The following is a 17900-nucleotide window of genomic DNA, read 5'->3' on the forward strand; positions in this document are numbered from 1 at the left end:
AAAAGCAATCCTATTCACAATCGTGCCCCAGAAAATCAAGTACCTTGGGAATCAGCTTAACCAAGGAAGTAAAAGACCTCTACAAAGAAAACTATAAAATGCTACTCCATGAAATAAAAGAGGACATGAGGAAATGGAAACATATACCCTGCTCATGGATAGGGAGAATCAACATTGTCAAAATGGCAATACTCCCCAAAGCATTATACAGATTCAACGAGATCCCTATAAGGATACCCATGACATTCTTCAAAGAAATGGATTAAACAATCCTAAAATTCATATGGAACAACAAACGCCCACGGATAGCTAAAACAATTCTTGGGAAAAAGACAATGGGAGGCATCACCCTCCCCAACCTTAAACTTTACTACAAAGCGGTAACAATTAAAACAGCATGGTACTGGAACAAAAGCAGAACCGCAGACCAATGGAACAGGGTGGAATTTCCCTACACACAATCCCAAATGTATGATCATCTAATATTTGATAAGGGAGCAAGAAATGTGAAGTGGAGCAAGAAAAGCCTCTTTAACAAATGGTGCTGGCACAACTGGACAATCACATGCAAAAGAATGGGCTTAGACCTCGACCTGACACCATGCACAAAAGTTAGATCAAAATGGATTAAAGACCTCAACATCAGACCACAAACCATAAGGTACATTGAGGACAAGGTCGGCAAAACCCTCCACGATACTGAAGTTAAAGGTATCTTCTGGGGGGGGGGGAATATAAATAAATAAATAAAGGTATCTTCAAAGATGACATGCCACTGGCCAACCAAGTGGAAACAGAGATAAACAAATGGACTACATTAAACTAAAAAGCTTCTGCACCGCAAAAGATACAGTGACCAGAATACAAAGACAATCTACAGAATGGGAAAGGATATTCACCCAATGCCCATCAGATAAGGGGTTGATATCAAGGGTATACAAGACACTGGTTGAACTCTACAAGAAAACATCCAACCCCATCAGAAAATGGGCCGAAGAAATGAACAGAAACTATCCCAAGGAAGAGATACGAATGGCCAAAAGGCACATGAAAAAGTGTTCTACATCACTAATCATCAGGAAGATGCAGACCAAAACAACTATGAGATACCACCTCACACCACAGAGACTGGCACACATCCAAAAGAACAAAAGCAACCACTGTTGGAGAGGATGTGGGGAGAAAGTGACCCTTCTACACTGCTGGTGGGAATGCCGACTGGTTCAACCCTTTTGGAAAACAATATGGACGTTTCTCAAAAAATTAGAAATTGAGCTCCCATTTGACCCAGCACTACCACTGCTGGGAATATATCCCGGAGAAGCAAAAAGTATAGTCAAAATGACATCTGCCATTTATGTTAATCGCAGCACTATTTACAATAGCCAGAATCTGGAAAAAACCTGAGTGCCCTAGAACAGATGACTGAAGAAACTTTGGTACATCTATACAATGGAATACTATGCAACTGTTAGAAAAAAATGAGGTCGTGAACTTTGCATATAAGTGGATCAGCATGGAAAGTATCATGCTAAGTGAAATGAGTCAGAAAGAGAGAGACAGACATAGAAAGATTGCACTCATTTGTGGAATATAAAATAACAGAGTAGAAGACAAACACCCAAGAGTAGTAGAAATAAGTACCAGACGGTTGACTCCATGGCTTGGAAGCTGGCCTCACATGCTGGGGAAAAAGGCAGCTCAGACAGAGAAGGGAAGACCAAGTAAAATGTGGTTGGAGGCCACGCGGGGGGAGGGTGATGCGTGCTTAAAGTAGACTAGAGACAACATGATGGCCACTCAACACCCCTACTGCAAACCACAACACCCAATTGGAGAGAGAACAAAAGGGAATACCCTGCCACAGAGGCAGGGTGGGGTGGGAGAAGGTGGGATTGGGGGTGGGAGGTATGCTGGGTTTATTGGTGGTGGAGAATGGGCACTGGTGAAGGGATGGGTTTTCGAACATTGTATGAGAAACATGAGCACGAAAATGTATAAATCTGTAACTGTACCCTCACGGTGATTCACTAATTAAAAAATAAATAAATTTTAAAAAAAAGAAAAGGTCATATAAGACCCATCAAATATTAAGTTCTTTAAATATGCAAAAAACAGGCAATACAAAGGCAAGCTGGATTTTACCGTAGACCATTTTTACCAATCCCAATTTGTAGCAGGCAGAGCCCGGAAACAACACCAGGAGACGAGTGATCGGGAGCTAGCAGCCACTGCCACGGAGGCTCTGCTAGGAATTCAGACTTGCACGTCGGTCCTCTGATAATGTCAGTTCTGGTCTGAGTATATCGGGAAGGGATTTGGACTCAATAAAACTCCCAAGACACATTATAAACCAGCCAGTTTATTATTTTGTTAGACCATTTAACTTTTACCATGCAGACTGATGCACCTATGTCAGCATGAACAGTACATTTTCTTCCCAGAGGCAGTTACACGGAAGACCGGATTATGATCTGGTTAATTAGCGGGTGTGGATTCCAACAGGAAGAACTCATCTTATGACCTACAGCTGATGCATGAAGTCAGGCCAGGCTCCCACAGTCCGGGGAGTTGGGTGGCTGGCTCTTCTCGCTTCATCTTGTTCAGCCTCTGACAACCTCTTACAAATCAGCCAAGTTTGACCTAGGAGGCAAAGCTCTGCTCACTGGTTTTTATTTCTTTTGTTTGGGGTGCCAGACCCAGGGGTGCTCAGGGTCCCAGTGGTGCTGGGATCAAACCCAGGCCTCCTTCACAGAAAGCCTGCACTCTGGCCCACTGGGCTATGTCCAGCCCTCACTCTTTCTTATTCAGTACTTTCACTGTTACTGTTGAAGTTCAGAAAGGCTCCCAGGTGACGACGACAAAACACAAGTCCTGTTATATTTCTGCAATCCCATTCTACTCATTTTACCAATTAATAGACTTTTGGAAAGATTCTTCCCATCTCCATTAGCACATTATTTAGGTTACCTATAAATTTACTTGACTAATAAAACCCTAATTCCTACAGAGGATGGAAGTTTTTTAATCATAGTGTTTCTACTCTTCCTTTCTTGATTCTCAACCACCTAGAAGTTAGTAAAATGCGTTCTGGGTCACACTGCTGTCAAGACAGAATTATCAAGTGTTATGTGCTTTTCACATTAAGTTACTTTATTCTCTAAAAGGTAAAAAAAAAAAAGCATGCAGTCCTCAATTGAGTACTCAATGCTAATAAGGGCCATCGAAAAGTGTTTGAACAATACAAAAGTTTATATGCTCAAATTAAAAACATGTTTTACAAATAATAACCAAAACAAAACAAAACAAACTACTCGAACAGACCCCTGACATTCACACTACACAGAATTCTGCCTGTAACAAAGCAACGAATTTTATCCCCTAGAAGTAGGTAAATGCATGTGGGATAAAAACTTTTAAACTCAATGAGTGAAGATGCACGAGTCCGTGCTGAACAGACAGATGTAAACCATTCCTCACCCCCCTCATCAGGGCTCAGGGACCAGAGAGGTGTAAAGGGCACCCGTGTGCTACACAGGCAGAGGGACCCCATCGGCAAAACCCATACGGTTCCCCTGTACTGTTTTGCACAGTAGCTTTTATCTGTGGGGACCCACTTCTGAAAATCACAGCCAAAACCAATAGGAAACAATTTAATATAAAATATACAAATTTCTCAATACGAGGACTTCCACAGGGCAGGGAGTGGAGACCAGACAAATTCCCTTAAAAAAAAAAAAAAAAAAAAACACTCCCCTTACCGCATCCTTGCTACTTGACACTCAAAATCAAATCTGTACATAGCTACCAACACAGAAAGGACCAGGCAGAATGCTGGGACATTCAGACCAGTCTTCGGACCAATTCCAACCCGTGGCCTTCACTAATACCCTCCCCTTATGCAGCTGAGGACTTCCAGGTCCACCGGGGAAAGTGGTCTTGGTCACGGGGAGGTGGGCTTGAGGGGCGCAGGTCACTCGCTGTCAAACTTAATAGAATTGACCTGGACTGAGATGGAGCCTCCCCGGTAGCTGCCCCGCTTCTTCTTGGTTTTCTCATGCCGGAAGGATTTGCCTTTGGTGAACTTCAGAACCTGATTGGCTCGTTCCCCCCAATCTCCAGCGGCACCTCGCTGGGAAACAGAGAGAGGCAGCTGACACATGACAGGTGCTCCCTGTTCAAAGCAACCCGACCCCAGAGAGCTCCCCACCAGCTCTCCTCCCAGCCCCTCCCGCCCAGAGGGTCAACACCCTTCAGCTCACCTTGGCATCAAAGGAATTGTCGGCTACTCGGGCATCCACCTCGATTTCTTCCTCCCTGACCCTTCGGAACGGGGACGAGGCCCTCTTTTCTCCCTGGAGAATTCAGTAGGACACTAAAGATGAAGGGACAGCCGACCGAAATACCCTCCCCAGGCCACACACAACACCTTGCGCCAGGTGACCCCAGGTTTCCCTTTTTCCTTTTGGGGGGATAGGGTGAGGGTGGATAGGTTCCTGGTGGTGCTCAGAACCACTCCTGGAGTTTTGCGGGACCATATGGGCCAGCGGGGGTTGAAGCCAGGGTCAGCAGCATGCCAAGCCAGGCGCCATCCCCACTCTCCTATCGCTCCAGCCCCTCCTGCTCTGTAAGCACTGGCTCTGGAGAGGAAACGAAGGCAACTTACTTTCTTCCTCTTGGGAAACGTGTTAGGGGTCTGGAGCTTTATCTTCTTGGCTTGAGGCGTCTCTGTGTCCATCTCCGTCTCCTTGGCAGCTCCGTTCTGCTTCCGCTTCTTTCCTGAACCTACACAAACCAATAAGGCAGACAGACTCAGGAGAGCAGCCCGGTTCCTCCACCCCGCTGCCCGCCCGGGGCCTGCCACTCCACCTCCCCCACTCTACCCAAACCCATGGGGGCAGGTCGTGTGGGCACAGACCTTGCTTAGGAACAGCGGCCGCCGCCTTTTTCTTGCCCCCCTCCTCCTCCTCCTCACTATCCTCCTCCGCCTTCCCATTCTGGGCAGCCAGTGCAGAGGTGCCATTGGTCTTGGGGGTCTGCGGTTTTGCAGCGCCCTTGCCCTTGGGCTTCTCTTCCTCCTCTTCCTCCTCACTGGAGTCGTCCGAGGAGTCGCTGCTGCTGCTCTCAGCCTTCACTTTCTTCGCGGCTGGCTTGGGGGTGCCCGCAGCTCCTGCTGCCTTCTGTGGCTTCTTTTTCCCCGGGGCTTTGGACGGCTTCTCTTCCTCCCCGTCCTCTTCCTCGCTGCTCGAGCTGTCAGAATCAGAGCTGCTGTCCCCACCTTGCGGAGGGGCCTTCTTTGCAGGCAAAGACGCAGCGGCTTTGGCTGGCGCCTTGGCCTTCGGGGTGGCTACTGGCGTCTTGGTGGCCTCTTCCTCCTCACTGGAACTGCTCTCCTCCTCACTGGAGCTGCTATCGGCTTTTCTGGTCAGTGGCTTCGGGGCACCAGCTGCCAGCTGCTTGGGGGTGGAGGCTGGCTTTGCCGCAGGAGACTTGGGAGTGGGCACTGGCTTTGCTGCAGGGTGCTTGGGGGCGGGCGCTGGCTTGGCCACGGGGTGCTTGAGGGCTGTGGCAGGAGCTTCATCCTCAGAACTGTCAGAGTCTAGACAGAGACACTGAATGAAGAGCTTCCCCGGGCAGCCTGAGGGGAGGCCCCGCTGCCCCACGGGCTCCCGGCTGCCTTACCCGAGCTGTCGGAAGAGCTCTCTGCCGCCTTCTTTGCTGGAGCCGCTTTAGCAGCCACTTTGGGGGTGACTGTCTTAGCTGGGGGTTTCTTCTCTTCCTCAGAACTTGAATCTGGGGAGAACCTATGGCATTAGACTGAGGCCCGAGTCTCAACTAAAAAGGCAGGGGCTGGAGCGATAGCGCAGCAGGTAGGGCGTTTGCCTGGGTTCAATTCCCAGCATCCCAGATGGTCCCCTGAACACTGCCAGGAGTAATTGCTGAGTGCAGAGCCAGAAATAACCCCTGTGCAGCGCCAGGTGTGACCCAAAAAGCAAAAAACAAAACAAAACAAAAAAAAAGCAACAAAAGGCTGGGTACAAAGACAGACAGAGCCTCCACCCTGAGTTCAACCGAAGAAGACAGACGCAGTTCTCATTCCCGCTCTGCACGTGGCCCCCAGGCGGCTCACCCGACTCCTCGCTGCTGTCCTCACTGCTCTCGGCCGGCTGTTTCTTCTCCGCTACTTTCTTGGGAGCTGGGGATCCCAGGGGCTTTTTGGGAGGCAGAGCTGAAGGTGGGGGAACTGAACTATAGGGACCTGTTTGAAAGGGACAGAGAGGTGGTTATAAAATATGTAAACAAGGGGCTGGAGTTATAGCACAGTGGGTAGGGCGTTTGCTTTGCACGCAGATGACCCAGGTTCGATTCCCAGCATCCCGTATGGTCCCCTGGGTATCACCAGGGGTAATTCCTGAGTGCATGAGCCAGGAATAACCCCTGTGCATCTCCAGGTGTGACCCCCCAAAAAAAGAAAAAAAATATGTAAACAAATAAATATTTTTTTTGGGGGGGAGGTGAGGGAGACCCCCAGTTGATGCTCAGGAGTTACTCCTGGCTCAGCACTCAGGAATTTTACACTCTGCGGTGTTTAGGGGAACACATGGGAGGCCAGGGCTCAAATCCAGGTCAGGCGAGTGCAAGGCAAGCACCTTATCTGCGGTACTATCTTTCCAGTCCTGCACACGGCCTCTTTACCACCAAAACCTTTTAGAAATGACACTCTGGGCCTGGCCCAAGCTCAAATCTCGGGTATCCTGCTATATTGAGGGCACTCCCGGAGAGCTTTTGTTGGGTGTTTTGTCTGTCTGAGGGCCAGAACAGCCGGCGGTGGTCAGGAGCAACACCTGGTCAAGAAGTCTTCACTGCAGACCTAGTCCTGCCCCCTGGCCCGCAGCTCTGTGTCTGAGCCTGGAAGCTCTGCTCTCTCTGATCCCTAACACTTCTACCAATTTGTGGTTGCATGCCATGTATGTGTGAATACCACAAAAAAATAGGAGTAAGTTCCCCACTAACCCCCACAGCCCCAGCAAGAAACTCAACTGAAAATAAAGGAACACCCTGCCGGGTAAGCACCTCAACTTGTGTGCTTCAACCTGAAGTGTGACCCTAGGCCCACGCATACAGGCACCACAACCAGGAGTGTGAGCCTCATGAGCACACAACATGCTGTGTGAGCCTGACAAGCAGCTCAAAAATATGAGGAGGGGGTTGGAGCAATAGCACATCGGGGAGGGCATTTGCCTAGCACACGGCCAACCCAGGTTCGATTCCCAGCATCCCATATGGTCCCCTGTGCACCGCCAGGGGTGATTCTTGAGTGCAGAGTCAGGAGTAACCCCTGGGCATTGCTGGGTGTGACCCAAAAAGAAAAAAGAAAAATGAGGAGGCTGACAGAACAGGGGTAGGTAAGATGTTCGCTCTGTAGCAACACTTGTTCAATGTCCCCCAACACTGACAGGGTCACTACCTGAGCACAGAGCTAGGAATAAGCTCTGACCATTGCTGGGCACGGCTCAAAACTCATCAACCCCCAGCCAATAAAAATGTTCTGGGGGCCAGAGAGGGCTCGAAGGGCTGGAGCACACGCTCCACACAGTGGAGTTTGAGGTTCAATTCCCAGCCCCACGTGATCCCAAGGACATAAAGCCAGGAGAAGCCCCCAACTCAAAAACATAACAAAAGAAATGTACCACAGCCAGGCATGTGTGCACTGGCTATCTAACAACAAAGGAAAAGGCAAAGTAGGGAAATAAAAATTTAGTAACTTGGGGGGCTGGAGAGATGGCACAGTGAGTAGGGCATTTGCCTTGCACACACCAACTCAGGGTCAAGCCCCTGAACCATGTGGTACCATGAGCCCTGCCAGGAGTGATACCTGAGTGCAGAGCCAAGAGTAAGCCTGCAGCACAACACAGCTGGGTCTGAGCACACAACCCCCATTAAAAATACAAACGGGCTGGAGAGATAGCACAGCGGGTAGGGCGTTTGCCTTGCACGCGGCCGACCCGGGTTCAAATCCCAGCATCCCATATGGTCCCCTGAGCATGGCCAGGGGTAATTCCTGAGTGCAGAGCCAGGAGTAACCCCTGTGCATCGCCAGGTGTGACCCAAAAAGCAAAAAACAAAAACAAAAACAAAAAAGAAACAACCCACAACTCTGAAGACTAACAGAAACGGGGCTTAATTCCAAAGGGGCCACAAGCAGAACTTAGCAGGTCGCTTCCGAGCATAGGCGACAAAGGCTCTCTCTATGGGAAAAGCTGATGGCCAATGACAAGATGATCCGTGGAGAAACCAAATAGTACAGTGGGGAGGGCACTTGCCTTGCATGCAGCTGACCCAAATTCGATCCCTGGCACCCCATACGTGCCCACCCCCAGCCCTACCAGGCATGACCCCTGAACAGAGACAAAATTAAGTGGCCCCAAAACCAAAACAACAAAAAAGAACAAAAGACCCTATGGGGAGATGCCGGCCACCATGCAGCACAGCTTGCATCCAGTCACCTGGCTTTTTCTTCACGGTTTTTTTCTGCTCCTCCTCTTCCTCACTGGAGGAGTCCTCACTACTGGAACTCTCCTGGGCGGGGGCGGCAGCTGCTTTCACCGGGGCCTTGACCACAACTTGCTTTTTGGGGACAGCCTGTGTCAGAGAAAACCAGTTACACGGGGAAAAGCAGAAGCTGCCGGGGGAGAGTGATGCCCTCACCGCGCCAGCTCCAGCACAGACCTTCTTGGGGAGCGCCGCTGCCGGCTCCTCCTCGGAGTCATCACTGCTGCTGCTGCTGCTGCTGCTGCCAGCAGCTGCTTTGCCGTTAACTTTAGGCGCTGCCCGCGCTGGAGTACCTAGCAAGGAAAAGGGAAGTGTGTCAGGGCCAGAGCGATGGTATAGCGGGTAGTGCACTTGCCTTGCATGTGGCTGACCCGGGCTCGATCCCCCAAGCCCAACCGGGAGTAAGACCTGAGCTCCTCCGAGTGTGACCCAAACAAAAACAGTCCAAAAAAGAGGCTCAGTGCTGCAGAGCCTACTCCTGGCTCTGTGCTCAGGGATGACTAGATGCAGTGCCAAGAATCAAACCCAGGTCTGTTGCATGTAGAAGGTGCATCCTGCCCGCACTTGTGAGAGCAATTATCACCCACCACAAACACAGCATGAGCTTGTGCGGCCTCCACAAGAAAGTGAGGCCCAGCAAGCATGCGAAAGCACAAGTAAAGGGGAGCAAATCTCGAGCACTGCAGGCAAACATGCAAACACCACACGCTGGGGTTCTATGGCCCAGGCACATGTTAGTGCCCCCAATGCAGCAAATGTCAACAACAAAGAAATGAGACAGAGGGTTAGAGAAGGGGATTTAAAAAACAAATCAGAGGCTGGAGTGATAACACAGCAGGTAGGGCGTTTGCCTTGCATGCAGCCGACCCGGGTTTGATTTCCAGCATCCCATATGGTCCCCCAAGCATCACCAGGAGTAATTCCTGAGGGCAGAGTCAGGAGTAACCCCTGAACATGGCCAGGTGTGACCCCAAAAAGCAAAATAAATAAATAAATAAAAATTAAAAAAAATAAAAGAACAAATCAGGGCCTGAGAGATCACAGGCTAAGCATAGGCCTTACATGTGGGAGGCCTGGTCTGAGCCCTTGTTAAGACTAGCAGCAGGGGCTGGAGCGATAGCACAGCGGGTAGGGCGTTTGCCTTGCACGTGGTCGACCCGGGTTCTATCCCCAGCATCCCATATGGTCCCCTGAGCACCGCCAGGAGTGATTCCTGAGTGCAGAACCAGGAGTAACCCCTGTGCATCATCAGGTGTGACCCAAAAAGCAAAAGTAACCTTTGAGCCACCCATAACACCAAAAAGACAATTTTCCAGGGAACTAGGGGTTTTCTCGGTAAAGCAACAGAGGCCTGCAGGTGAGAGGACCTAGTTTCAATTCCTAACACCACAAAGCACAAAAGATCATTTCTTTTGCTAAAGATGATTTCTCTATTTAGTAGACCTTAATAAAATCTTACAGTAAGTCAAAGTCTTCCTTAATAGTGATATGTAGGGCCAGAAAAATAGTTCAAGGGATCGCACATTTTACATGCAGGAGGCCCAGGATCAATCCCTGGCACCACATGGTCCTCTGAGCCTTCTGGCTTTTTCTTTATTCTTTTTGTTTTTTGGGCCATATCTGGAGGTTCCCAGGCCTTACTCAGACGCTAAGGGGTCACTTCTGGCAAGGCTGGGGGGAAATACGGGGTGCGAGAGGTTGAACCCAGGTCAGTCACCTGAAATGCAAATGTCCTACCCGCTATACTATTGCTCCAGCCCCTCTCGGAGCACTTCTGGGAGTGACCCTCAAGCACAGATATGGAAGCAAGCCCTGAAAACCACATGGGTGCAGAACAAAAAACATGAATAACAAAATAAATATACAGATCTGGGGGCTGGAGCAGTAGCACAGCGGGTAGGGCTTGCACACGGCCTACTCGGGTTCGATTCCCAGCATCCCATATGGTCCCCTGAGCACTGCCAGGAGTAATTCCTGAGTGCAGAGCCAGGAGTAACCCCTGTACATTGCTGGGTGTGACCCAAAAAGCAAAAAATAAAGTAAAATAAAATATACAGATCTGGGGCCTCTGGGTTTGGCCCAGTGGCTAAGAGTGTGAACTGTGCAAGCATGAGGCTGCGCATTCAGTGATAAGTGCCTCTCACTGAGCATGGTGCCACAGCACCTCCAGCACCCCAACTACAGGCACGAGCATGACACCCGGACGTACTTGAGCACCACACTAAGGAGAACTATACTGGTGAGATCTAGGCGACCCTTTAAGTGGGCCAGAGCCCAGCAGCCCCCAGCAAGCACCGGAACTGTGCAAAACCATCCATCAACACAACAAAGGCAACGTAAGGTGGGAAATGCCCCATTTAAAGGGAGCGAGGTATGGGAGGGAAAGAGCACTGCAGCATGATAAGCACATGCGTTGCCCCCATGGGAGGCCTGGGATCCATCCTGGGTTCACATCCCTGCACCACTGGGAGTGAGCACTGAGCACAAAGCCTTGAGTAGCTCCGAGTACCTCCAAGTATGCCCCAAATCAACAACAACGAAGACTCTCATCAGTAGCCTCTCATCCAACAAATTTTACCATTTTGCTTCTGTGGTGAATGAGCAATTTAAGCACAGACCCCCAAACAACCTGGTCCCCGCGGGGCTTCTTGTGAGCAGAAACTGCACCTGGTTTGGCGGGGGCCTTAGCCTGAGATTTAGCTGCGACGGGAGTTGTCTTTAGCTTCTGGTTCTTTGGTTCCTCATCCTCTGAGCTGGAGTCAGAATCCGAATCGGAACTTTCAGCCTTTTTAGGAGGAGCTTTGACGGTCTTGGCCTGGGGTTTAGCTGCCTTCTGTGAGGAAACACACAGAGCACCCTCAGCTAGAGCTTCAGGGCTCTATTCCCCCCCAGGGTTTTGGAGAAGAGCGGGGAAAGCTAAGCAGAACCAACAGGGCAGTAACTGGATATGTCTGCCTTGCCCCCACTCTTCCTCCTACAGATGTGGGAAGCCCAATGCCGCCAAGGAGAAAATGGGCTAAATTTCTTCAAGACTGAGAACCCAGGGCTGGAGTGATGGTACAACGGGTAGGGCGTTTGCCTTGCATGTGGCCGACCCAGGTTGGATCCCCCAGCATCCCATATGGTCCCCCGAACACCACCAGGAGTAATTTCTATTTGTTTGTTTTTTTTTTGTTTTTTTTTTTCCTTTTTGGGTCACACCTGGCGATGCACAGGGGTTACTCCTGGCTCTGCACTCAGGAATTACTCCTGGCGGTGCTCAGGGGACCATATGGGATGCTGGGATTCGAACCCGGGTCGGCCGCGTGCAAGGCAAACGCCCTACCCGCTGTGCTATCACTCCAGCCCCAGGAGTAATTTCTAAATGCAAGCCAGGAGTAACCCCTGTGCAAAGCAGGCCCTCTATCACTGAGCTACTCCCAGGCCCAGATCACATTCTTTTATCAACTCTGAAGGCTCCCAGGATTTCATCCCCGTATCACACCTATTATATATATCCACCACATCCATCTCTTGGCCTCTACCAAGGATTCAACGTAGAAGTCAAGATGTTAAGGTTCTTCTTTACAGTCTCTTAAGAAACCCCAAAGCTGCAAACCTGAACAGGCTTTTTCTTGCTGTCCTCCTCATCCTCGTCGTCATCACTGGATTCTTCACTGCTGCTGCTCTCTGATGCTTTGGCTGCAGCCTTTCCAGGAGGCTGAGGCACACCAGCCCGCTTGGCAGGTACAACTGGACAAAAAGCCCAAGTCCCAGTAAGGACAGTCACGTGGCACACAGGCAGATTACAAACCCCCCCACTCACCCACCAATGCTCAATTCCTGCTCCGCCTCACCAGCTTTCTTTGCTGGAGGCCCCTGGGCTTCCTCCTCTTCCTCACTGCTGTCCTCACTGCTGTCACTGGATGAGGCCTTCTTAGCCTTCTTTGTCAAGGGTCCATTTGTCTGTGATTTCCGCTTTGGGGCCTTGGTGGATCTACTGAGGTAGAATTCTGGGGTATCAAGAGCTTCCCCAGTCAAGAGAGAAGAGCCCAGCCCACGGGAGGGGAAAAGACAGTCAGTGGTACAGGGACAGACTTACCTGAGCCAGAAACTATAGATGTCCAAGAGGGATGAGGCGTTGGCATCCTGCTGGGTCTATAGGAGAAAAGAGGAAGAGCCAACTAAGAACATTTTATTCTGGAGGCTGGGGAGATAATACAGCGGATGGGAAACCTGTCTTACATGCGGCCAACCAAGGTTCAATCCCGGGTGTCCCATATGGTCCCGAGCCCTCCAGGGGTAATCCTGAACACTGAGTATGGCCTCAAAAACCAAAACAGAAAAGAGAACATTTTGGGACTGGAGCAATAGCACAGCGAGGAGGGCGTCTGCCTTGCACGCGGCCGACTTGGTTCAATTCCCAGCATCCCATATGGTTCCCCAAGCACCACCAGGAGTAATTCCTGAGTGCATAAGCCAGAAGTAACCCCTGTGCATCGCTGGGTCTGACCCAAAAAGCAAAAAAAAAAAAAAAAAAAAAAAGAGAGAGAGAGAGAGATAGGAGAGGAGAGAGAGAGAGAGAGAGAGAGAGAGAGAGAGAGAGAGAGAGAGAGAGAGAGAGAGAGAGAGAGAGAGAGAGAGAGAGAATCTTTTATTCTGGTTACAAGAGGGTTGAGATTTTGTGGTGTTAATCTCTCACTTGTTAAAGATGACTCCCACGACAGAGGGAGCGGCTGGAGGGCTTGCTATGCTTTGTAGGCAGGAGGTTCAGGTTCTACCCCATAACCCAGGTGTGACCCAAACATACAAAGACACACAAAATCTGCTTTGTATCTTCTCTGAAATAAAATGTTACATCTCTCATGGGGCCAGAGCGATAGCACAGCAGGTAGGGCGTTTGCCTTGCATGCGGCCGACCCGGGTTCGATCCCGGGCATCCCATATGGTCCCCCAAGCACTGCCAGGAGTAATTCCTGAGTGCAAAGCCAGGAGTAACCCCTGAGCATCGCTGGGTGTGACCCAAAAAGCAAAAAAAAAAAAAAGTTACATCTCCATTTACTTCTGTGGTTTTTAGGTTATATCCTGCTGTGCTTCAGGCTTATTCTGGCTCTGCCCTCAAGGACCACTACTGGAGAGGTTCAGGGGACCATAAATGGTGGTAGAGACTGCGTCCAGGTTATCTGCCTGCAAGGCACGCACCTTACCCACCACTATACTGTCTCTCTGGTCCCTAAATGTGACATCTTTAAAGACTTCTTGAATAGTAGCATGGAGAGACAGGAAGTGGATAGGGTGCCTGTCTCGCATGCCACCAACCCAGGTTCAGTGCCCTATACTCCTGAGCACCACCAGGAGTGATCCCTGAGTCCAGAGACAGGAGCAAGCCCTGAGCACCGCTAGGTGTAGGCCCCCAAAAAGAAGCCCAGGGTACCAACAGAGATCAACCTTTAAGGGGTCACTCCTGAGCAGAGCCAGGAATAGTGCCTCAGCATCCAAATGTGTAGTCTCCCCCACCGCCCCCCAACCCCCAAAAAAGACACAACACCAAGAAGCAGATTGGAGCAATAGTATAGCAGGTAGGGCACTTGCCTTGAACACAGCCTAACTGAGTTCAATCCTGGAACCACATTTCATATATATAAAAGCAGTATACTATGTGATCCCTAATAGGCTGTTCTTTCTGAAACTAATCAAATTTTTGCACCTTAACTGTCCACAAAGAACAAGTCATCAACCACCCCCCTTCTACTCAATGGAGATGTGGTTCAGTGGTAGAACACGTTTGAGGCCAAAGGCTTGATCCCCAGTCCACCACGGTGCTCTAAGAATCCCGTGGCCCCAAAAAAGCCCTCACTCTATTCAGCCTTGTTTTTCTCCAAGACACTGTTTTTCTTGAGTTACAAATTCCAGACCAGGAATACATCCTTAACATTCCACATTAAACCAACAATGGAAACAGCTTTGTCCTTAATACTTCCAGAGCACCAGGCAATGAGATTGCCACTTGATATATATCAATTCTACCAAATGGATGATGACATCACATTCCTGTAGGGGGACAGAGTCTAAGCAGGCTGCCTGAGTCTTAAATCTCTACATCTTAAAAGTCGTGGAGCCGCGTGGCAAATCCAGATTTAAACTTCTGAATGCACAGGTCAAAGATGCAAAGGCCTGCTGGGTAGGATCAACCTCGCTTCAGCATAAGCGAAGTCAGAACTCTGCCTCCACTCTCATTCATTTTAATTTTTTTTTCTTTTAAAGATATGAGGGTAGAGAGAGGAGTATGTGTTCTAGACAGAACACGAGATTCTTCAGACTGAAAATAAGCTAGCAACGAAACATAGAGATAAGTAAGCGAGATACGAAATCAAGGGAAAACGCGGGCCTTAAGAGCTAACCACATTTGATTCTTTACTAAGCCTTCGTTTCTGAAGCAATACCATTATCTCTGAGTCCTGGGCAAATTCAAGTGATTTAATCAGTCAGCGTAAAGACCAAAGTGGGAACCAGCAGCCTGCAAAGTCTCGAGTGGGACTCGGGGACTCCCTTCTCCCTGCCGAGCCACGTGACCCGAGCACGAGGGTCTCACGCCGCCGTCTCGGCACCAGAAATCCTGCACCAAGCCTTGTCGCTAACTGGTCCTACGGGCCGCGACACCAGACTCTCTCCGATCACCGCTAAGAACACCTACAAAGGCCCCGCAGCCAGGCTGACGGACCCCTCAAGACGCCCCCTCCCCGGAAACCCGAGAACGTAACAGTTCAGATCTTACTCACCGCGCCTGTGGCCTTGGCAAACTTACTGGCCACCTCCGACAGCTGGTTATCGCGCAGGAAGCCGAGCACTAGAGGATACAGGTCGCTAGGAACCACGCGGCGCAAGCCGGCGTCCGCCATCCTCCGGGCAATACGCGTCACTACCGTCGCCGACACTCACGACTCAGGAACTCGAGTATTCGGCGTGCTGCGGGCGGCGCCGTGTGACGCCATCACGCCGCGCCGGCGCAGAGCGGAAGGGGCGGGCCTACCCCACAGCACAGTCCCGCCTCCACCGCGCCGGCAGGGTCAAGGTTCTTTCCGGTCCCACCAGTGTCGCCATCTTGGTGAGGGCGTTACCCGACGTCCGCCACCTTGTGAAGGCGGAGCCCTAACGTCAGGCGCCACGCCCTCGGCCATGGCGGGAAAACTCCGGATTTCCCGCGCTGGTCTTTTCTGCTAGCGGCAACTGTCTACAGGGAAGTGGTTTCGCTTCCCGCGTCTCCCAGATAGGTTTTGGATTCTAGTATAATTAGTGAATTAGCATGCGCGAACTGATCGTGAACTCTCCAGACTTGGGTCACAGGATCGTCCAGCCGCCCGCTTTCGCCCGGCCAGCGAAGACCCACCTTTCTTCTTCACTGCTTTTTCTCTGATGACTTCCGCCTCCACTGCAGAGAACCTTCAGATTATCCGCCATAGTACTGGGGTGTTAGTCCCCAAAACTGCCCCTCTCGATCTTGTCTTGCCGCTTGAGACTCCCCTTCCCAACACTCAGCCTTAGCTCCAGAAAGGGCATCTAACTGGAGTGGCACCACCAATCTCTTCAACACGGCTCTGAAAATCACCGTTTTCAGAAGATTGAGGGAAAACTAGTAAATTAAAAAAAAAATAGCTTGTCCTGGGAACTAAAGTATTAATGACTAGTACCTACTACTTCCTGACAATATCCCTCAGAATTATGGGACACCATGCTATGATCAGGCAGGAGGACCAGGGGTTCAATTCTGGCAACAAATGCCCCCACCCCCTCACCATCATGCACTGCCAGGGGTGGCCCCAAAGCAACCAAAAACTGACTTTCTAGGGCTGGGGAGTACAGTGGGCAGGGCTCTTGGCCTTTCATGTGGTTTACCTGGGCACAGAAGCAGGAATAGGAGTAGCCCCAAGCATCTCGGGGTGTAGCCCGAATCTCCCAAAACTTAAATGCAGAATATGCTATCACAGAGATAGCACAAGTGATAGAGCATATGCCAATGTGTTCAGAAACCTGGGCTCAATGCCAGGACTTGCATGCCCCAGTACTCCTAGGTGGCCCTTCTAGAAACATGGCTGGAGAAAAAGCTCAAAGGCTAGTGTATGCCTTGAACGTGGGAGGCCTGGATTCTTTCCAGGTACCGCATGGGCTGGAACAGAGAGCTGGGAGTACCTCCTGAGCACTGTGGAGATAAAACAAACCCCACCTCACCGCACCCCACCAAGAAAGCAGCATCTTTGGCCCTATCATATCAGGCTGCAGTCTAAGAATTTTAAAAAATATTTGGGGGGGGAGGCCAAAGAAATAGTACAATGGTAAATAAAGCATTTGCCCTGCTGCACACAGCCAACCTAGACTTGATCCCTAGCACTGCACCTCCAGCACTGCCAAGAGAAATCCCTTGGTACAGAACCAGAAGCCTTGAGTACTGCCCAATGTGCCCCAAAACACATTTTGGTTCTGGATAACACCCAAGGATACGCAGGGGAACACGCAGTGCCAGGGATCAAGCCCACAGGGAACATGCACTCAGTCTGTCTCTCCATCCACTCACAGTTTGTTCTTTTTTGGGTGTTTTTTTTCACCACACCCAACAGTGTTGTAAGGTCCATTACCTGAGGTCCTAGCAGTGCTGGAAATGCTCAGGTCCTATGCAGTGCTGTGAATTAAACCTAGACTTTGTGGGGCACACCTAGCAGTGCTCAGGGCTTACCCCTGGCTCTGAGCTTACGGATCACTCCTAGTGGGCTCAGGTGACCATACTGGCATGCAGGGGGTCAGACCCAGGTTGGCTGAGTACAAGGCAAACACCCAAGCTGCTCAACTATTGCTCCAGCTCCTGGACCAACTTCCCGGAATGCAGTACAGTACAGGGCTCCTGGGTACAAGTCTAGTTCTTCAAACTAACTCCCCAGCCTTGAATGTGGGAGGCCTGGATTTGTGGGGTGCTGGAGAGACAGTCATACCTACCAGTATTCAGGAGTTATTCCTAGCTCTGAGCGCAGAAATAATCTTGGCAGTGGACAGGAACTCAAACCAAGGTTGGCAGGATATAAGGCAAGCACCTTTAATCCCTACACTCTCTGGCCCCATCAAATGTTTTCAAGTTTGAGAAGCAGCACTCAAGATGACTGATAGCAAAGTCACTGCCACATTTTAATTCTAGTTTTGTGTTCAAGTACAATAAAATTTTGAATCTGGCCTGAGGTGTTATTATTACTTTTTTTTTTTTTTTTGCTTTGGGTCACACCTGGCGATGCTCAAGGGTTACTCCTGTCTTTGCACTCAGGAATTACTCCTGGCAGTGCTCAGGGAACCATATGGGATGCTGGGAATCGAACCCGGGTTGGCCG

The 17900-nt window shown here is 50.2% G+C and overlaps 1 protein-coding gene across 3 annotated transcripts; it reads right to left on the reverse strand.

The window, feature by feature from the left end:
- Window positions 1-2342: 2342 nt before the first annotated feature.
- On the reverse strand, window positions 2343-15495 carry NOLC1 (nucleolar and coiled-body phosphoprotein 1). 3 transcript variants are annotated; one of them, XM_055119432.1, is made up of 13 exons: window positions 15312-15495; window positions 12635-12690; window positions 12390-12529; window positions 12152-12285; window positions 11221-11386; window positions 8731-8846; window positions 8508-8643; window positions 6131-6259; window positions 5683-5793; window positions 4919-5599; window positions 4667-4785; window positions 4263-4355; window positions 2343-4132 (listed from the first exon to the last, which is right to left on the reverse strand). In XM_055119432.1, exons 1-13 carry the CDS (start codon window positions 15429-15431, stop codon window positions 3974-3976), a joined length of 2160 nt encoding a protein of 719 aa, XP_054975407.1. In that variant the 5' UTR covers window positions 15432-15495; the 3' UTR covers window positions 2343-3973. The 3 variants fall into 3 exon arrangements, with proteins under 3 accessions (XP_054975407.1, XP_054975406.1, XP_054975408.1); XM_055119431.1 differs by having other exon boundaries at window positions 12390-12532; XM_055119433.1 differs by having other exon boundaries at window positions 12390-12545; window positions 15312-15450.
- Between the last annotated feature and the right edge of the window lie 2405 nt (window positions 15496-17900).

This window comes from Sorex araneus, chromosome 11 (genome assembly GCF_027595985.1).
Source record: "Sorex araneus isolate mSorAra2 chromosome 11, mSorAra2.pri, whole genome shotgun sequence".
In the NCBI taxonomy this organism is placed as follows: Eukaryota; Metazoa; Chordata; class Mammalia; order Eulipotyphla; family Soricidae; genus Sorex; species Sorex araneus.